Source organism: Notolepis coatsorum, assembly GCF_963971535.1.
Source record: "Notolepis coatsorum genome assembly, chromosome: 2".
NCBI lineage: Eukaryota > Metazoa > Chordata > Actinopteri > Aulopiformes > Paralepididae > Notolepis > Notolepis coatsorum.
In genome coordinates this window covers 60,150,396-60,173,614 of record NC_140166.1, presented here as the reverse complement: position 1 = coordinate 60,173,614, position 23,219 = coordinate 60,150,396, and the positions used below count along the sequence as shown (strand labels likewise).

General features: G+C 42.1%; 1 protein-coding gene across 1 annotated transcript in view; it reads right to left on the bottom strand.

The window, feature by feature from the left end:
* Positions 1-1,172: 1,172 nt before the first annotated feature.
* cdh16 (cadherin 16, KSP-cadherin) overlaps positions 1,173-23,219 on the bottom strand; it is a gene marked incomplete at both ends in the record, with an annotated part of 147,215 nt that continues 125,168 nt past the window's right edge. Inside the window, 3 exon segments of the mRNA XM_084308172.1 lie at positions 1,173-1,273; positions 4,444-4,560; positions 10,572-10,688. Of these exon segments, the coding sequence (XP_084164298.1) occupies positions 1,173-1,273; positions 4,444-4,560; positions 10,572-10,688 (335 nt within the window).

Genomic DNA, 23,219 nt, shown 5'->3' with positions numbered 1-23,219 from the left:
GAATTGTAAGGAATTGTGTGGAACTAATCATAGATTTGACATGTGTTTCTGTGCACAATAAAGTAACTTGTGATGAAAATGTACTGGCATGTTCTTTTAAAAACACATTTGAAAAACATCATTCAAAAAGTATAGCAGAAAGGTGACAGACTGACATAAATAAATAACACACTGTGCAACTCTAAGTACATACAGTCATTCGATTATGTGAGGCTAAAGTAATACGATATCAAGGATCACATAAGACAACATTTGTGACCGTGTTATTAAAGCAAAGGTATGACCTATAAAAACGAATTCAACAGAATAGGCCCGGCTGTATTTCTTTCCAAGCCATAACACAACTCTCCAACTCTGTAACAGTAGCATCGATGACACGTTTGGTCTATTTGGTCGATAGAGGTATAGGCTTGTGGAGTCTGACATTGGGACAAGTCCAAAATCTACACTCTTCTCAACCAGGGTCAATTCATTTTTAACTCAGTTCAAAGTGTAATTTGAAATTATGGTACAATAAATGAAAAATAAACAAAAAAACATTCATTTTCAAACATTCATGGTCAGTATTAAACACCCACTGCTTGAATTCACTGACTTTAGAGTGAATGGACCTTATAGGAACACGCCAACATTTTGGGAAATTAGCTTACCGTCTTCTCCAGAGAGAGAGACAAGAAGATGGATACCAGTTTCCTCTCTGTGTGCGTTCAGTAGAAATCTATCTGGTTGCATGTTAGCCTAGCTTAGCACAATGAATGGAAGCGGGCGTGGCCGGTTAGCCTTCGGGAGAGGTGTTAGTTGGACAATGCCTAGGCTAACCGGTCACGTCCGCTTCCATTCATTGTGCTAAGCTAGGCTAACGTGCAGCCCAGATAGCTTTCTACTGAACGCACACAGAGAGGAAACTGGTATCTATCTTCTTGTCTCTCTCTGGAGAAGACGGTAAGCTAATTTCCCAAAATGTCGGCGTGTTCCTTTAACCCTGTTCGCTAACCGGCCATGTCCGCTTCCATTCATTGTGCTAAGCTATAGGCTAACGTGTTCGGACTCAAGTTCCCTACACAGTTCTAGCACAGGTCTGGTATTGCCGCCGTCCTTATAGGAGACAACGGGACAGACACCAGGAGCGACGCTATAGCAGAGGCTCCACATCTCGGATGTCTTCCCCGTCGTCACAGTGACATATTCAGGGGAACACGCTCCTGGTTGGCTTTGCTCGGTGGTTTGGGGTTCTGGTAGGAAAGTCTCACGAAGATAACGATGAGGATAGTTCCTGGAACAAAGAAATTACACAATGAGGTCCACGGGATTAAAACGCTGTGTTTTCCTCTAAAAAACTGTGTAGGACCCAGGCCTAGAACTGCACCCTGAGAGAGGGAACTGCGCCCTGAGAGGGAGGTTTGCCCTGAGAGGGAGGTTTGAAGGGTCAAAGTGGATATCAAACAGGAGGGAAGACTGTCAGGTTTTAAACTGTGGATACCAAACAGAGAAGGTAAAGAGGACTTTGAATTGCTGAACAGTAATCCAGAACTATTTTATTGCACTGCACTTTTGCATAATTTTACTTAGTCTTATTCTCTATTCTACTATTTTATTGTCTATTTAAAACTGAATCAAACCATAAACAAGGTGGCCTATTGGGATGTTAGATCCTAATGTGAAAAACTGTGATTTTATGTCTGCACTTTATGCGCTTATTTTATGTTTTTTTCCTGTTGTTCACAACACATAAAGTGCAGCACTTTGAGCTGCAATCTTTGTATGAAAGGTGCTATACAAATAAAGTTTATTATTATTATTATTATTATTATTATTATTATTATTATTATTATTATTATTATTATTATTATTATTATTATTATTATTATTATTATTATTATTATTATTATTATTATTATTATTATTATTATTATTATTATTATTATTATTATTATTATTATTATTATTATTATTATTATTATTATTATTATTATTATTATTATTATTATTATTAAATTAGTCTGTGAGGTTCTGCTCACCCCTATACTCACAGCTCTTTATAATAATATACCGGTGTATATATTTTTTTATTGATTGATTGAAGTTTATTTCAAATATGCAACATAACAAACAAACATCAAGCACATGTATAAATAGTAGTGCTGTCAAACGATTAAAATATTTAACTCGATTAATCGCATGATTGTCCATAGTTAACTCGCGATTAATCGCAAATTAATTGCATTTTTTTTTTTTTTTTTTTACCTTAAACAGATCTTTTTCAAGTTCCAAGTTTTAATACTCTTATCAACATGCGAGTCAACAAATGCTTGCTTTATGCAGCCATTTAACACAAAAGGATGACCCTCATGCATTGCAAATTTGCATCAAATTCAAAACAGAGTGATGCACAAAATAACTTAAAAGAAAATAATAATTTAAAACAATGAATAAAGTGTGCATGAAATAATAGGGGAAAGAAAACGTTACATTCACACACACAAGGGCTGATTAATCACACACCCCCCTCTCTCCCTCACACACACACTCTCCCAGATCTCTTTCTCTTTTGCCCCTTCCTCATCTCTCTCACCCCCCTCTCTCTCTATATCACACACACACACACACACACACACACACACACACACACACACACACACACACACACACACACACACACACACACACACACACACACACACACACACACACACACACACACACACACTTCAGAAACAAACATAGTATCAATGAGAGCATCAATAATACACCTGAGTGAAGTCTAGTAAAAAAAAAAATGTTTAATGACACATAAATAATATAACAAAAACTAACAAAACAAAACCTCTCAGTGACAACTGGAAGAGGGGAAAAAGTAAACACAAACTCTAAGTACTAACATGGGTAACACTTACTTGACAACATGGAACTTGAAACATGGAACGAGCAACATAGACTAGATAGTTGAGACAATGCACCAACACAGAGAACAGGCAACAATGAACTGAAATACTATACTATTACTATAATGAGCTGTATGTGTATGAACCAATCATCACACTGTAATGTACCTGTACTTTATACGTGACAATAAACTACTACTACTACTACTACTACTACTACTACTACTACTACTACTACTACTACTACTAGTGCACTACCCCCCCTGCAGGTTCTATACAACAAGAGGTGCAAATCCAGAGCCTGCAGGATAATGAAAGACCCTCACCACCCCAATAACAGCCTGTTTCAGCTGCTGAGGTCAGGCAGACGCCTGCAAATCTCAGCTACTAGGACAGAGCGGTTTAGGCTCAGCTTCTTCCCCCAGGCCATCAGAGCCATGAACAATGTACATTGAGTGCTCAGAACATTGAACTGTCCACACACAAGCACACATGAACACACACACGACACGCACACTGTGCACGCTCACACACGAGCAGCCACTTAACACTTTAGCATGAGCGGGCACACACTCAGGCCGCACGCACCCTCACTTATTGCCAAAAGGAAAGGCCACTTTAAATTAGTATTAGCAACAGTAACAGTGTATTGCACTACTATTACTACTACTGTTAACTGCCAACTGTTACCCGTCATTGCACAAATTTATTGTTACCTGCTACCTGTTATTGCACAATTTTATTGCACACATTTTTTGTATTGGATTCTATTATATGTTATATGTTGTACCAATTGCACATCGTTGTGGGCAAGACCACCCGCATTTCATTGTATATCCGTATGCCGTGACAAATAAAACTCTTGACTTGACTTGACTACTACTACTACTACTACTACTACTACTACTACTACTACTACTACTACTACTACTACTACTACTACTACTACATAAGGGAAAGAACACTAAGGGACAGAAATACAAGGAACGTGGAGAGGTAGAGCAGGGGAGAACAGTCCATGAACCGGTGGGACGTTACACCCACACCACAAACATGTAAGTTCCTCCTATAGGAAGTATACCAAATGCTCAGTGATCGGTGGAAGTAAATCTGCTAACTATAATCCTAATAATAATCCTAATGGCAATAAAAGTTTCACAATTCAAGGTGTACAGTGTATATATATATATATATATATATATATATATATATATATATATATATTAAATAGTCAAACTAAATTTATTATTATTTCTTTTTTTTTTGTCATTTGAAAATAAGTGGGAAGAAGCATACACTAAATCCCACCCCTATTTACTCATCAGAACAGACTATATTTTATTTACTAATTCATACATTACTAAACTACTAGAAAAAATGAACTTAGTTAACAATAATTTTTTTAATAATACCTTATTCATATTTGCCGAAACTGTACGTTACCCTGTATAGTTCCTCTAGACATTTTCTTATACATATATACAACGATATACCTACACATATATACATTTATAATACATACACATCATTTATAATAATAAATGATAATACATGATAATACCTATGACGCCCAGGGTGCCCAGCAGAACGCCCACGGTGGACTGGATGGTGGGCATGCCCTGCAGCTGCTTGGTGGCCATCTTGCAGTTCCCCCTGACGTTGCAGGGGCAGACGGTCACTGGAGGGAGAAGGTCAAGGTCCAGTTCATTAGCATGTTCCAAACTGGGCAATTCATGTTACAGCAGATAAATAGGAGCTCCAAAAAAAAAAAAACAGCAAACGTACATAACAAGAAGAACACAGACAGACATGTACAGTACAGGATCAGATCATGACAACAGTCAAACAAGCAACCACAACCATCCCCCCACCCACCCACCCACCCACCTCAAAGCAGCCCTCTCCTGCCTCCTCCATTGATGGCACAAATGGAGGTAGGTATAAATGATCATTTGTATCTATTGTTTTTACCTGCAGGGGTCTCCAAACGTTGGCCGGAAGGCAATAATTGATAGGAAGAGAGAAGAGCCCTCTCATAGATAATAATAATAATACATTTATTTTATATAGCGGCACGGTGGTGTAGTGGTTAACACTGTCGCCTCACAGCTAGAAGGTCCAGGGTTTGGTTGCCGCATTGCCAGGTACCCAGGTGGGGTATCTCCCAGGCCTTTCTGTGTGGAGTTTGCATGTTCTCCCCCCATGCTCGCAAGGGTTTCCCCTCCCAATAAGATTAACCTTGTTAGGGATTGTAATGCGACCCCAATTGCACGACACAGACAGAGTTAGCCAAAACAAGGGCATAATTTATTCACAACAAAAAAGCGGCACTGTCCCTTTAAGGGAGAACTCAAAATACACAGGTGAGTCTTCTAGAGTCCATGACTGAAATGAAAGTTCTGGGTCTGGTCCTGTTCAGACTCACCAGAACACTTGCCGACGGGCAACACAGCACACAGGGGTCCATGAAAAAGGAGTGAGAACATAGGCATCCTCTCGTGGAAACATTGAGAGCGTTGACGACGTCTCACACCAGGAACGAGGCCCACGGAGAGAGAGTTGGAGGCAGTCGATGGCACGACGTCTCACCCTAGAGACGCGGCGGTATAGATGGTAGCAACGGACGGCACGACGTCTCCCAGTGAGAACATATAGGAAATCCTCCCGTGGGATTATAGAGAGCGAAGACGATGTCTCACCAGGAGCGCGGCAGTTGATGGTAGATACAGAACGACCTGGCAATGAGTGGAAGGGAGTCGGCAATACTTGTACTCTCCCAACGAGCTGATGGCAAACTCCTCTCAGGTGCGTGAAGTAGAATGTTCGGCACGCCCCCTCGTTGGGCAGCATGCGGTCCTTACCCAGCCCTCACAAACCCAATGGAAAAACATGCACAACAGATCGCTAACGCTGTCGCGTCCCTGACGAAGACGGACAGGAGCACTTGGATTCGTCCCCGGGCGCGACGCACGCTGCAGCCCTTCCCTTGTCTGCTCCCGGCTGCCCTTGGGGGGGGGGGGGGGGGGGGGAGGAGGACGGGATGGGAGGTGCAGAGAGACATTTAGTCAGCGACTCAGTGCATGTGTGTGTGTTAATCTGATGATAAATACTTCTACTTCTACAGTACATGGTATCTCAAAGCACTTTACAGACATTGCATTACAGTACATGGACATTCACAGTAAATCACAGTACAGCATAATGACAACATGGTGGGGATACTACAGAGTAAGGGAGACAGCTTAGAGACGAAACAGAGAGTAAATAATATATGTGTAAATGTAAGTGATGCATGTGTACAGATGTGTAAATGTAAGTGATGCAGGGGTTGGGGGGTCAGGAGTGAGGAGGGTATGCAAGGTTGAACAGGTAGTTTCTGAGGTGGGACTTAAATGTTTCTACAGATGGGGCTTCTTTGATGTGTGACGGGAGTTGATTCCAGAGTCGGGGAGCAGCGGAGGAGAATGATTTGTTTTCTGTGGACTTAGATCCAGCTTTCATCACGGCATACGCACAATATCACACAGAGTGAAAAGAAAAAACGTAACACATTCACGCTATTGTTATATGACCTATAGGCCAGTTCAATCAGCATTTTGTGAACATGAACAATTATCCTTAAAATTTGAAACCAGAGTAGCCGAGACTCTTTATTATTATTTTTTTTTTTTTTTAAATGTACTTTATTTAACCTTTATTTAACCAGGCAGGTCAATTAAGAACAAATTCTTATTTACAATGACGGCCTGGCGAGAGGACAAAAAGGCCTCTCAAAGGGTAACAGGGAAAGGGGACAAAAGAATAAAATAAAATAGAAAAGAGACAGATAATAGGGAAATAATTCAAACAAACAACCAAATAAAATTACAAATGAATGAATGATCATCACATTTATATAGTGCTTTTCTAGACACTTAAAGCGCTCCCCACAACGTAGCACCCAACCTTGGACTACGCAGGCTCAATGGCTACCATACACTGGCACCAGGCACACATCACACTACACAATGGCTAAACGGCTCAGGAAACAGGGATTAATATCAGCCAATTAAGGGGGAGGGGGGGTGGGGGGTGATTAGGTGGCCTTGATGTAAGAGTCCTAGGGCTGACCCCGATTATTCAAATAGTCGACTAATCGTTCGAAAGGAGCCGTAGTCGACTGCTAACCTCTTAGTCGAATGCATGCATCCGTGCAAAAAAATATATATAATAAATATAATAATATTTATATATATATATATTTTTTTATCATTCTTTCCAAAAGCAAAGAGGCCTAGACGCGTGGCTAACGTTAATGGCGCACATACCAGAGAGGCTAACTGCCTAAGAAAACGGGCACAGAGGCACTGAAAGAGGATTTCACACTAGACTAGACAAATATCAAGATGTATCCATCAGTGGACCAATTGCATGCTTTTGCAGAGGACAAGAAGCCTTCAGTCGACTCCTTCAGACATTAAGCACCCCCCACTGCCCAAATGGAATGATACATTTTTTCTTTTCTTTTTTAATTCTTCTGCGATAGAGTCCTTAAAAGTAGCGAGGGGGATCCATTTTGCATCTCGTTGCTGGGAGCAGCAAGTTGGAAGGAGGGTTGATCAAAGGTGTTAACGTGGGGAACATCGAGCGAGATATGATGAGCAACTCTAATGACATAACAGTGTACAGGCTGCAGGTACTCCGTTGACAATTTGGGATATATAGGAATTCAATTTTACAAGCAAATGAGCTTTATGTTTGCGCAGCGCTTTCAGTTAAACCAAAAATGCTACTATTCTATCAATAAAATCATCGTATTCCTTTCTTTTCCAATGTACTACCTATCTCAAGCCACGTCCAATCACAACTGTCGCTTTCCCAACAGTTGTGATTGGAGGATCAAGAAAAGAGAGCGGGGCTTGAGATAGGCGAATTATGGAATGCTGGAATTCAGTTGTATGTGTGTTTGTGCTGTATTGTATCTATTCTGCGTGTGTGTGTGTGTGTGTGTGTATGTGTTGACCCCAGAACATACACACACACAACACACAGATAGCCAGCATTACATACAGTACACACACACAACACACAGATAGCCAGCATTACATACAGTACACACACAACACACAAATAGCCAGCATTACATACAGTACACACACAACACACAGATAGTCCGCGCACAGTAGTGTGGGCCTACCACATCATTAACATCATCAGATGTCGGTATATCTGTGTCACCTGGCACAGATCCTCTTTTCAATAAACTTAACATTCTGACTGTGTCTGAGGTTAATTCTTTACAGATATGTAGGCCTATATTTGTGTACAAATGCATTTATGATTATCACAATCTACCAAATGGTTTTAATAGTTTTCTTTTCTTTTAATTTGGATGTTCATTGATATGTCACACGTCAGTCCAGGGACCTGCATATACCTTATTGTGGTACTTCTCTTGTGTTATAATAAAATAAATTAGAGGTGGGCATAGATTCATTTTTTTTATCTAGATTAATCTATCTGCAATCCTGGAGTTAATCTAGATTAATCTAGATAAAAATGGCTTATTTGAAGTCTGCCGAAGGCATTCAAAATATGTGTGTTCTTCTACCCAAATAATGACCAGAAGTAAGTCCTTACTTTTTCTTTCCTCCTTACGTTTCTCAGGCCAGGTGGCCCATTACACCATGAGCCCATCTCCCGTTTCCAAAATCAAGTTCAAGTTTCAAGTTTCTTTAATAGTTGTCATACAGAAGTACAGAATACTTTTGTACAAAATGCTTCTTACTGTTGCGCTCCAGAGACTGTGCATGACAAGATAAGTATGAAATAAAAACATAGTAAAAATTTGAAGAAAAAAAAGAGGTCACAGTGTTCAGTTTAGACATATGTACAATGTTCGTAGACGTAGTTACCATACAATATACAATACTGTGCAGTGTACTAATATACAATACTATATAGTGCAAGGCATAAATGGACGAGGTGCAGTTTAGGTACAATTCACAGTAGGTGTACGAGTTGTAGTGCAAATCCTTTATCAATAAATATAAAGTGTAAGTGTGTTTGTGTGATCTAAAGTGTGGAGAGTGGGTGCTGCAGTGTGTTGTTTGTTTGAGTGAGTGTGTGTGTGCGTGTGGGTGTGTGTGCTGTGTGCATTTGATGGTTGTTGCATAGTGATTATTGTTCGTTTAGCGATTATTGTTCGTTTAGCAGCCTGATGGCCTGGGGATAGAAGCTCCTTCTGAGTCTTTCTGTGCTCGCCATAAGACTCCGGTATCGCTTGCCTGACGGCAGCAGTTCAAAGAGGCAGTTGTTCGGGTGGCTCGAGTCCTTAATAATTCTCTTAGCCTTCCCCTTGCACCGCTTGTTGTAAATGTTCTGGAGGGTGGGAAGCCCCCCTCTAATTGTGCGTTCGGCTGAACGTGTCACTCTTTGTAGTCTGCTACGGTCTTGTGCAGTGCTATTCCCAAACCAGGAGGTGATGTTGCCGGTCAGGATGCTCTCTATTGTACATGAGTAGAAGTTCCTAAGGATCTTCTGACTGACTTGGAACTTCCTTAGGCGCCTGAGGAAGTAGAGGCGTTGTCGTGCCTTCTTCACAACACTGTCAATGTGTGTGGTCCATGTCAAGTCCTCGGATATGTGGGCTCCGAGGTACTTGAAACTGTTCACTCTCTCAACTGGTGCCCCGTCGATGCTGAGGGGGCTGTAGTCCTTGACCCCCGACCTCCTGAAGTCCACAATCATCTCTTTTGTTTTGCTGACGTTCAGGGAGAGGCAGTTCTCCTGACACCACTGTGACAGGTTCTCTACCTCTTCCAGGTAGGCCCTTTCGTCGTTGGCAGAGATCAGGCCCACCACTACTGTGTCATCAGCAAATTTGATGAGCAAAAATGCATTACAGACTGTTTGAAAAAGCTGTTTTGCTATGATAATTGGTAATGAAATATCAAAATAATGTTCAATAAAATGTACTTGTGTTTAATAAATTGTTTTACAATTTAAATCCTCTAATATTGGACGGGTCTTGTTACAAATAAATACAAGACTCTTGTATTTACCTCAGCTGCAAAGAGCACCAGGCCTTTATTAGAGAGAGGCTTATATAAGAGGCAGGCCTTAATTTAAAAAAATGACACTCATTTATTTAGACTAACATTGGTATTTAAATATTGAGTGCAGTTGAGTAATTGTGAAACTGTGGTGGATTAACGTAATTCACACACTGAAGTTGGAACTGTCTATACTAGGTTGCAGGGCCCGCACGGACACTTTAGCGTGTGGTACCTTCTCGACTCTACCTCAGTCGAATCGAGTTGATAACATAACATGCAGTGCCACAATAGCTTTAGCTAACGCTATCATAGCATCATGATCTGTAATGTCAACTGGACAACGCCAGGCCCGCCTGCCAACGCCATATAGATAGCGAACGTAACGTTTGCGAACGAAGCCAACGTCATCCAGCCGACACCACAGATCTAGCTATGACAACGTTAGCTAACGCTAATGCCAACGCCAACGAGAGGGAAACGTTTGATACCCTCCACTATTAGAGGATTTTACGGCTCCCAGACCCAACTTTGAGAATAGATTAACGGCGGTCATTTCTTTATTGCGCAATAAGAGTCCGCCGTTAACTTAGCCCGGTAACGGTGTTAACGGCCCGGCCTTATAATAAATACAAAATAAAAATACAAAAGATACCTGGCAGATTGATGAAGGTGCTCCTGGGGGGAGAGCTGCTGTCGGAGATGGTGAAGGGCACGGTGTAGACCTCGGGAGCCAGGTACGGGATGTTTAGCGACAGGTTGGTATGGGTGTCTGGAGGAGAAGAAGAAAACACTCGCTGAAATCCTCTCTAAAAATATACTTTCGGTAGGGAACACATTTTTTACTTTGGGGAGAGAAAGAGAGAGTGTGTGTGTGTGTGTGTGTGTGTGTGTGTGTGTGTGTGTGTGTGTGTGTGTGTGTGTGTGTGTGTGTGTGTGTGTGTGTGTGTGTGTGTGTGTGTGTGTGTGTGTGTGTGTGTGTGCGTGCGTGTGTGCGTGCGTGCGTGTGCGTGCGTGCGTGCGTGCGTGCGTGTGTGTGTGTGTGTGCGTGTGTGTGTGCGTGTGTGTAAGAGAGAGGGACAGAGACAGAGTTAGAGATAGACTCTATCAACTATAGGCCTATGTCGCCTGCAACATTGCTAAAATCCGTCACTGCCTCTCCCCCCCCGCCGCTGAATCCCTCATACACGCCTTCATCTCCTCACGCCTGGACTACTGTAACTCCCTCCTTACTGGCATCACCTCCCGCTCCCTCCATAAACTGCAGATTGTCCAGAACTCAGCCGCCCGCCTCCTCACTAACACCCGGTCCCGTCAACACATCACTCCTGTCCTCCACTCTCTCCACTGGCTCCCGATCAAACACCGCATGAACTTTAAAACACTACTCCTCACCTTCAAAGCCTTCCATAGCCTGCCCCCCCCCCTACCTGACTGATCTCCTTCTCCCTTACCGCCCCACCCGTCCCCTCCGGTCCTCCTCCACTGCCTCCCTCACTGTCCCGACATCCAAACGCAAAAACGTTGGTGATCGGGCCTTCTCTCGCACTGCACCCCGACTCTGGAACTCCCTCCCTCAGTCCATCAGAGACTCCCCCACACTCTCCACCTTCAAAGCTCGCCTCAAAACCCACCTGTTCTCCCTTGCCTTCAACCCCCCCCCCACCCATAACCCCCCCCCCCCCCTCCAACCTGATTGATGTCTGTCTCCTGTTGCTCCGTCTTTTTGTGCTATCTCATGCTGTCTTCCCTGTTCCCCCCATGGTCTCATGTTCCTTTTGTTTCTTAGTTGTTTCTTTGTTTTTGTATCTTTGTTTTTGTTTCTTTGTTTTTACTTTGCTCCCGACTACTGTCAGCGACTTCGGGTCATTGAGAAGCGCTATATAAATTAAATGAATTATTATTATTATTATTATTATTATTATTATTATTATTATTATTATTATTATTATTATTATTATTATTATTATTATTATTATTATTATTATTATTATTATTATTATTATTATTATTATTATTATTATTATTATTATTATTATTATTATTATTATTATTATTATTATTATTATTATTATTATTATTATTATTATTATTATTATTATTATTATTATTATTATTATTATTATTATTATTATTATTATTATTATTATTATTATTATTATTATTATTATTATTATTATTATTATTATTATTATTATTATTATTATTATTATTATTATTATTATTATTATTATTATTATTATTATTATTATTATTATTATTATTATTATTATTATTATTATTATTATTATTATTATCACTGCTTCTCTACTGGTGCACCAAGGCACACTGAACTCAGTTCAGCCTTGAGACTTTGCTTGTTAACCCACAGCCGTAAAAAAAATGTGAATCCCTACCCACCTTCAAAACTGCTCTCAAAGAGCACCTACGGGAGGCTGCAATTCGAAACTGGCCCCCGTAAATGTCTGAACCCCCCTCCCACCCCCTCCTAATGTACAGTACCCTCCCCCTCGTATGTATATGTTTACTGTTAGGATCTCTGTTTTTTTTTTTTTTTTTACTTAATTCTTTATTTTCATTTTTGATTTACAAACATACAGATACAAAATACAAAATACACATACAAAATTCACAATACTATTAAACAGACAAGAAACAATAAAGAAAAAATTATAATATCAAAAAGAAAACTGAAATAAAAGACAGGGTGTGTCATTTCTATCTTTACATTTTTTATTTACATTTCAATTTATTCTCTTGTTTCCTGTTCATCCTTCTGTGATGTCTTCCTATATTCCTCCCACTTTTCCCATTTTGACTCAAATGTCTCCTCAGGATCTCTGTTTAACAGTACTGTATATTTGCATATCTTGTATGTCACAAATGTAACAGTACTGCATATCTATATGTCATGTATGTCATAAATGTCAGGATTAGTTTAGATTAGATGATTAGATTAGATTTTTACATCTGTATGTCATGTATGTCATAAATGTCATGATGAATTGAAAATGGGGGACCCTGATGTGTAAACAAGACGAAAGTCTTTCTCTGGTCTGCATCCCCTTAAAGGGGCTATGCACTGCTATTCCTAGCACTATTTGGGCAACTTTACACAATTCCTGTTAGTCTATTGAAGACATTTGTAAGGTTTTTTTTCAAAAAAATTCATTGTTTTATATTTCTAATCAAGTACTCAAAACCATCATTTTTCAGCCTCAAGAAATCAGGCTGTTATGGCCTGGCTCCGCCCATAAGCACTTTGAGTGACAGTCAGACCACAGTCTGCACTGGTAGAGGGAGGGAGGGAGGGGGGGGAAGAGAGAGAGAGAGAGAGAGAGAGAGAGAGAGAGAGAGAGAGAGAGAGAGAGAGAGAGAGAGGCAATGCCCCCTCTCTCCCTCTCGGCTCTCTCTTCCTTTCTCTCCCTCCAAAGCGCTTAATAACAGCGGAACAGTGCAAAAATGCTTCCGCATTCGTCACCGCACGCCACTACGGTAATGCGCCTTTCATTTTCCTTCGCCCAGGTGCGTGCACCGGCGGCGTGCTCGCTCAGGTGCGTGCGCCGGCGTGCTCGCGAGGTGCCCGCGCATGCGCATGAGATCCCGCCTTGGTTCGACACATATAACACATTATTGGTTCAATTTGGTTACATATTAACACGCTTTGGCGCTTTGGTTCAATTTGGTTAATCACCATACACGTGATGGACGCAGCAGGCGATCACTCCTATTGTTATTCAGCTGCGCCGAGGTACATGATTGATTGATTGATTGATTGAGCAACATGAGCTAACTGCTGAGCTAACATGGAGCTAACACGCAGCTTGAGCTAACTGCTGAGCTAACATGAGCTAACTGCTGAGCTAACATGGAGCTAACATGCAGCTAACTGTACATGATTGATTGATTGATTGATTGATTGAACATGGAGCTAACATGAAGCTAACTACTGAGCTAACATGAAGCTCATAGTCTCCCAGTCCCTCCACTCTGCAGTAAACAGACATCACTGATATAGAGTGTCTGGTCAGTAACATGGGTCTAGAACCCACCTCACCCCTGCCCACTTTGACAACCTAGGATGGCTTAGAGTAGACGACAGAGGCGTAGTACATTTTCCTTTTTGAAAATCATCTGACATGAAGATGGAACACATTTTTGTTGTTAATATTATTTATATTACTGGTAGTTCATACAAGACATTATCCTCTCAAAACATTGAAGCTCATAGTCTCCCAGTCCCTCCACTCTGCAGTAAACAGACATCACTGATATAGAGTGTCTGGTCAGTAACATGGGTCTAGAACCCACCTCACCCCTGCCCACTTTGACAACCTAGGATGGCTTAGAGTAGACGACAGAGGCGTAGTACATTTTCCTTTTTGAAAATCATCTGACATGAAGATGGAACACATTTTTGTTGTTAATATTATTTATATTACTGGTAGTTCATACAAGACATTATCCTCTCAAAACATTGAAGCTCATAGTCTCCCAGTCCCTCCACTCTGCAGTAAACAGACATCACTGATATAGAGTGTCTGGTCAGTAACATGGGTCTAGAACCCACCTCACCCCTGCCCACTTTGACAACCTAGGATGGCTTAGAGTAGACGACAGAGGCGTAGTACATTTTCCTTTTTGAAAATCATCTGACATGAAGATGGAACACATTTTTGTTGTTAATATTATTTATATTACTGGTAGTTCATACAAGACATTATCCTCTCAAAACATTGAAGCTCATAGTCTCCCAGTCCCTCCACTCTGCAGTAAACAGACATCACTGATATAGAGTGTCTGGTCAGTAACATGGGTCTAGAACCCACCTCACCCCTGCCCACTTTGACAACCTAGGATGGCTTAGAGTAGACGACAGAGGCGTAGTACATTTTCCTTTTTGAAAATCATCTGACATGAAGATGGAACACATTTTTGTTGTTAATATTATTTATATTACTGGTAGTTCATACAAGACATTATCCTCTCAAAACATTGAAGCTCATAGTCTCCCAGTCCCTCCACTCTGCAGTAAACAGACATCACTGATATAGAGTGTCTGGTCAGTAACATGGGTCTAGAACCCACCTCACCCCTGCCCACTTTGACAACCTAGGATGGCTTAGAGTAGACGACAGAGGCGTAGTACATTTTCCTTTTTGAAAATCATCTGACATGAAGATGGAACACATTTTTGTTGTTAATATTATTTATATTACTGGTAGTTCATACAAGACTTTCTTTGTAAAATGTGTCATAATGACTGTAGCATTTGTGTGTGTAACGTACACTGTAAAAAATAAATGTTTTTTCACAGGAAATTCACTATTATTTTACAGATTACTTTTGTTTTTCTACTTTAAGTGTAAATGCCATACAAATATAGTAAATTACCTTTTATCAAAATATTAACCATTAAATAAAGGTTGTAATTCCTTCATAGTTAAATACAGTAGAGGTTGCATACTTCATTATCTAAAGCTGGTAAGTTAGAGTGTTGTGTTCACTCATAGTTAAAGACTGTAGAGGTTGAGTACTTCATTATCTAAACATGGTAAGTTAGTTAGAGTGTTGTGTTCAGTCAGACAGTAGACAAGTAGAGGTTGAGTACTTTATTATCTAAACATGGTGAGTTAGAGTGTTGTGTTCATTCATAGTTAAAGACAGCCGAGGTTGAGTAGTTTCTTCTGATATTCCATAGTAAAGTACACGTTAACGTTACAATGTGTTGTGTTCACAACACTGTTTAGTTAAAGACAGCCGAGGTTGAGTAGTTTCTTCTGATATTCCATAGTAAAGTACACGTTAACGTTACAATGTGTTGTGTTCACAACACTGTTTAGTCTGACGACGCGTCGTGAAGTACACGTTAACGTTACAATGTGTTGTGTTCACAACAGCGTTTAGTCTGACGACGCGTCGCAAAGTACACGTTAACGTTACAATGTGTTGTGTTCACAACAGCGTTTAGTCTGACGACGCGTCGCGATAATATACTATATTCGCGAAGTACACGTTAACGTTACAATCGTCGCGATAATATACTATATTCCATAGTAAATTACACGTTAACGTTACAATGTTGCGTTGTGTTCACTCATAGTTAAAGACAGTTGTGTTCACTCATAGTTAAAGACAGCCGAGGTTCCAAGTGATTCGTTGCAATGTACGCGGAAATGCCATAGCATTTGTCTAAGCGGCGTGAAAAGAAAGGCGCTTTACCGTAGTGGCGTGCGGTGACGAAAGCGGAAGCATTTTTGCACTGTTCCGCTGTTATTAAGCAACACGCAGACGGGGCAGCTTGTGTGTTTTTTTTCTTTTCTTTCTTTCAATCTCCCGTGTGGCGCGCGGCCGGCAGGTACCCCCCCCAAGTGCCCCCTCTCTCTCCCTCCCTCCTTCTCTCTTCTTTTCTCTCCTTTCTCTCCCACTCGGCTCTCGCTGATGAGACGGGGCAGCTTGTGTGTTTTTTTTTCTTTTCTTTCTTTCAATCTCCCGTGTGGCGCGCGGCCGGCAGGTACCCCCCCCCAAGTGCCCCCTCTCTCTCCCTCCCTCCCTCTCTCTTCCTTTCTCTCCTTTCTCTCCCTCTCGGCTCTCTCTTCCTTTCTCTCCCTCCAAAGCGCACGGCCCCGCAGCTCCACTCGCTGTCTAGTCTAGGTAGAATGGGGGCGGGCATTAGCTCCAACCACAGAGCCAATCGCATCACTGTGCGCTACCCACAGCCCGAATGACGTGACTCAGGCCTTCAAATCAAAATGACCCGATTTACTAGAGGACGAAAGGGGCTGGGCTGAATCGGAGCAATCCGCCAATATGGTATTTAGACCCTAAAACACATTGATACGAACTCCTATTACTATAATACAATGCTAGAGACTGAAAAATGACATTTATAATACATAGCCCCTTTAACAATTGTGTGTATTGAGCTGTACTGTACTGTACCCATTCTGCAATCTGTTAATTACAGTTTTCAATCAATCAATTCAATCAATCAATCAATCACGTTAGATTTTGGAGCCTGCAATAGTACTTTTTCCAATCAAAACAGTAATCATTGTTGCTTGTCGGCCAGATGCAGTATGATTATTCTATATTTAACATAGACATGATATAAGACATTTACAAGCAAAATTAGGAAGTGTGCCTGAGAATTTTTGGGTGCAAAGTGCATCTAATTCACTCCGTTCTTGCAGGGCTACCCAGCGATGCCCTGAACAGGCTGCATGTATGTCCAGAATTCAGCTGCCAGGGTTCTCACCCGCACCAAGTCCTGGCACCACATCACCCCCACCCTCATCCACCTCCACTGGCTTCCAGTCAAGTCCTGCATCAATTTCAAGATCCTCCTCATCACCTACAAAGCCCTTCACTCCCTGGCCCCCCGGTACCTAGCGGACCTCCTCCATCCCTACATCCCTTCACTCCCTGGCCCCCCGGTACCTAGCTGACCTCCTCCATCCCTACATCCCTTCACTCCCTGGCCCCCCGGTACCTAGCGGACCTCCTCCATCCCTACATCCCTTCACTCCCTGGCCCCCCGGTACCTAGCTGACCTCCTCCATCCCTACATCCCTTCACTCCCTGCCCCCCCGGTACCTAGCTGACCTCCTCCATCCCTACATCCCTTCACTCCCTGGTACCTGGTACCTAGCTGACCTCCTCCATCCCTACATCCCTTCACTCCCTGGCCCCCCGGTACCTAGCTGACCTCCTCCATCCCTACATCCCTTCACTCCCTGCCCCCCGGTACCTAGCAGACCTCCTCCATCCCTACATCCCTTCACTCCCTGCCCCCCGGTACCTAGCGGACCTCCATCCTTACATCCCTTCACTCCCTGGCCCCCCGGTACCTAGCTGACCTCCTCCATCCCTACATCCCTTCACTCCCTGCCCCCCGGTACCTAGCGGACCTCCATCCCTACATCCCTTCACCCCCTGGCCCCCCGGTACCTAGCTGACCTCCTCCATCCCTACATCCCTTCACTCCCTGCCCCCCGGTACCTAGCAGACCTCCATCCCTACATCCCTTCACTCCCTGGCCCCCCAGTACCTAGCTGACCTCCTCCATCCCTACATCCCTTCACTCCCTGGCCCCCCGGTACCTAGCTGACCTCCTCCATCCCTACATCCCGCCCCGGAGGCTGCGGTCCTCTGACTCCGCTCTCCTCTCCATCCCCACCACCAACATGCAGACTGTTGGTCCCAGAGCCTTCTCTGTGGCCGCACCCACCCTCTGGAACTCCCTCCCTCCAAACATCCGTAGTGCTACATCCCTGCACTGCTTCAAATCCCAACTCAAAACTCACCTCTTCACCAAATGTATTAATGACCTGATTTCCCTCTTTTCTTTTCTTTTCTTTTTTTACTTAATTGTTCCTCTGATCTCCTTCCCCTTAGTTGCCGCTCCACTGTAAAGCGCCTTGGGTCTCATGAAAGGCGCTATATAAATCTAAGAAATTATTATGATTATTATTATTAATAATAAGGGCCTTAAATAAATGAGCGTCGTATCATGAAGTCTGATGATATTTGTAATGTGTCGTTGCTTTTTGATATCCTATATCGCATATCCTCCAGTCAATGAACGCTCAGTGCTGCCACCACTGGTCAAGATAAGATCAGCACCTTGACCTGACAGGTTAACAGTGATAGTAATGTGCTCGGTGCTGCCACCACTGGTTGCCGATAAGATCAGCACCTTGACCTGACAGGTTAACAGTGATAGTAATGTGCTCGGTGCTGCCACCACTGGTCGCCGATAAGATCAGCACCTTGACCCGACAGGTTAACAGTGATAGTAATGTGCTCGGTGCTGCCACCACTGGTCACCAATAAGATCAGCACCTTGACCCGACAGGTTAACAGTGATAGTAAGGTGCTCGGTGCTGCCACCACTGGTCGCCAATAAGATCAGCACCTTGACCCGACAGGTTAACAGTGATAGTAATGTGCTCGGTGCTGCCACCACTGGTCGCCAATAAGATCAGCACCTTGACCCGACAGGTTAACAGTGATAGTAATGTGTTTTATTCTCAACCAGTGGCGGCCGCACCGAGCGTTCGTCGAGATTTCCCAGAAAACCACAGAAGGTCTCGACTTGTGTTTTCACCCCACCAGCCTTTTGTCACGACTCTTTGAGCTTTCTGTTGATCCCTTCGAGAACTTGCAATAATTAGTTATGACGGGTTTTGACTTAACCCTCAGAATTTTGTATATACATACAAAGCTCGTCAATAGAAAAAAGAATATATATCTAACCCTAACTAACCTTACTGTCATGCACTTGTCCTAATAAACGAACCTACACTGTAGCACTCAACACTTTGATGAACATTGTTACTCAGCTGATAGAGTTGTGCCCTTCCTGATGACTTGTCGTACAGAACTTGTAAGTCGCTTTGGATAAAAGCATCAGCTAAATGACTAAATGTAAATGTAACCAACGTATGATTCGTTCTTGTAAAAAGGTGCAACACAGCGTCAAACAGGTTAAGAACCACTGACCTATATCGCTGCTGAGGGCCTGCCAGAGGGCCAGCTGGTGTTGATGTGTACGGAGTCTCAACACACCTTTATCTAATCTCCATGAGCGGTTCCAAAACACACGCCTATGGCCGCGTGACGTAGAGGCGGGACCCCCCCCCCCCTCCAGTAAACAGAAGGGCGAACCCCTTATCTTAGGGTCCTATAGAGCCCAGACCTGCCCCCTTACCATCACTCACAACCCCTTTCAAGTCCCGCTGGTCTATATCAGCAGTTAGACTCCAGCCACCCAAACAAACTGCCTCTTTGAACCGCTGCGGTCAGGCAAGTGCTACCGGAGTCTCATGGCCGGTACAGAGAGACTCAGAAGGAGCTTCTATCCCCAGGCCATCGGGATGCTCAACGACAATAACACTATGTAACACAACCCATCATCTACACTCACAGCACACACATCCACACGCACACACTCACTTTAACACACTTTATATTGATTGGTAAAGAGATTTGCACTACAATTCATACCTCAATGCACTTTTTTTTTTTTTTTTTTTGATATTTTTTGCACAAATCTCTCCAATATTCAAAACATCTCTTTCCACATCACCATATGCAACTTCCAAGATTTGCCTTTTTCTTTTTTGTAAGAACATACAAAACATGTAAAGGACTCATACAAATACATTAACAACTGACATGGAAAATAAAAAAAGACTTACGAAAAAAGAAAAATACTATACTATACATTGTGCGTATACATCCCTGATATATATACTTTGCATGTAGACCGATCTACCTGCGAGCAGGTATGTGCTGCATCCTCTATCGCAGGGCTATTCAACTAAATTGTTCAGGGGGCCACATTGTCAGAAACCCAAGGGGCCAGGGGCCGGACTGCCACGGCGCCTCCCCGTGCTATGAATATATGTACACTTGACACAACACGCAACCACATTTTCACAACTTTTATTTAACTACATTGCAAAAGTAGTATACTTTTCAAAAAAAGTGCTTCATTTACAGTATGTGCCACATCTGCAACATCTCCTGCAAAAAGTGCTTCATTTATGACTGTGCAACAACTGCAACATCTCCTCTTCAACATTTCAATATAAAAATAAAATAAAAAAGAAACAAGTGCATGATGTGCATCTGAACATTCTAACATCAACACTTGAACAAAAAAACACATTTATAGTGCAGCTGAGCTTATGAAAAAGTGCTTCATGTCTGTGCAACAACAGCAAATCACAGCATCTTATTAGCACTTATTGTCCACTCTTAACTCTCAAACATCAGGGGGGTGGGGGGCAGACAGGCCTAGCCTACATACACACATCTAATGAGAGCGATTGCACTTCTTTGACTGGGCAATGGCAGAGAAAGAGGGTTCATAGGAAGTGAGGGCTACCCGCAAACAGTGATGCAAATGCTCATTTGTCAAGGAGGCATGGTTGCTTGTTTTAATGGCATTCATGTGAGAGAAACTGGATTCACAGGTGTATGTTGAGCCAAACATTGTTAGCACAGATATTGCCAGCGTTTTTATTTTGGGGAATGTCTTGACATGAATACACTTTATCCAAAATGTTGTGGTGGATTCATTCTCAAGTGCCTGCTTCAGAGCAGATGATGCTTGCATGTCAATTATTTCAAGTTGCAGGAGACCTTCATCAATGTGAAGTGATGCAAGGAACTCTTGTCCTTTTGTGGAAATAGCAGCTACATTGGCAAATGGGTTGCTCACAAAATGCATCAATTCTCTGGACATGTCAATTTCATCAAATCGACTTGCAAAGTTTTCCCTCAATTTATCAATGAAATCTGTCATTAATTGAGTGACTTTTGGCTCAATTGTGCGTGTTAACGTTGACATGAAAATAAAAAAGTAAAAAAAATAAAAAAATAAAAAGAAATATTAAAAAAAAATATTTTATTTTTATTTTTTTTTATTTTTTTTTATTATCATGTAATCTTTGGCGGGCCGGTCAGAATCATCCCGCGGGCCGGATCTGGCCCGCGGGCCGCCAGTTGAATAGCCCTGCTCTATCGGGATGCCACCCTTCTCCATATTGCATGTGAGAGAAAGCGTCCCAGACACATGTAGGTGTGCATGATAGCATGCATGCATGTGTGTCTCCAACACACGTATGTGGGTACGTGTATCACGTAAGCATGTGTACATGCCTCACATGTGTGAGTGTGTGTGCATCTTCCAGGTATGTGACTTTACTCCTATCTCTTGTGTGTGTCTCGTATCCATGTGTGCCTCTGCCCCCTATGTGAGTGTGTCTCTCAGGTGTGTATATGTATGTGCGTCTCAGCTACGTATGTGTGTGTCTCCTATGTACATGTATATCCCCCATATGTGTCAGTGAGAGCCTATACTTCAACTATGTGTATATGTAGGTGTGTGTATGCCTATTTCCTATAAGTGAGTATGTGCATGTATGTGTGCCCCTGACATGTATAACTTAGCCTTGTGCATATGAGTGTGTGTAAATCTATTATGTACACATACGAATATGTGTAGATTCCTAGATACTTGCATGCGGCTAAACATGCGCATATGAGAGTGTGATAGAGACAGTGACCGTTCCATAGATACACCATCCGGACATAAAATCCATGCACATACATACATAATACATTATAAAGTACAAGTACCATCAGATCAGATCCCCTTTTTCATATTCATCCTTGATATCATTGACCTCAATGCACCTTATACCCTAAGTTGTACCTCATCCCATTTCTGCATTGTACTGTGTACTGTAACTCACTGTTACTTTTTTTTTTTTTTTTTTTTTTTTTTACATGTGTTGTATATTGTATATAATATATTGACTGAACACTTTTTGTTTACATACTTTTGACTTTCTATTTTATACTTTTTATCTATTTTTATCTAGCACACTCCCAGGAGTTCATACAGGAAAAAAAGCATTTCATGGAAAAGTATTCTGTATTTTACTATGACAACTAATAAAGAAACTTGAGAAACTTGAAACTTGTCACAAGAACTGAGGCGATGGCCGACCTTCTAAAATAAGCGTATCGTCTTCTTCCATCACTTTTCGCACCAATCGGATCAATTTACCCACAGTATATCTCAAACCCGCCCTCTTTTCTTGATCCTCCAATCACAACTGTTGCTTCCCTCGGACAAACTTTTGGAGGCTCAGGAAAAGGAGGCGGGTTTGGAATTCTCGAAGTCAACTTCCTGTCTGTTATTGCTACGCAACTGCAGCGTGGGGGGAAACTGCCCCGCCTGGTACATTGTGTACACTATTTAGTGGAGAAACGGATCGTTAAAGCGGCAAATTAAAGACAATCAAGCAGACTTTTCTTCAGTCCTTCACAATGCCAAAGAGCTGCTGTGTTACGCGTTATACTAATGACAAAAACAGAAATCCAAATCGGAAGTTTTATACCATCACAGAGGAAAAAGTGGCTGGTGGCTAACGTTCGGCTAACTCGCTCTGATGTTGTGGTCGTGGTAATCAGGGGGAGTTTCTTTGACTCATATCTCGCCTTAGAATCACCAGAAAGGCTTTCGAAATAGTGAAATGCCATGTTGGCCTCAATATTTTCAAAACAAATCGTATGAAAATGTTATGAAATGAACAAGAATGTGATAAAACATGTAATAAAAACGGAGCTCAATGCATGGATTTGATGGTAGAAATCCGTATGGTCCCCCTATACCAAGATGGCGGCGGTCTCGTGACATCAGAGTGTCTTCGAGAATAGGTCAATTACTTTTATTGGACAATATAGACGTACGGTAGGAGATTAGTTTGATGGTAGATATGATCCA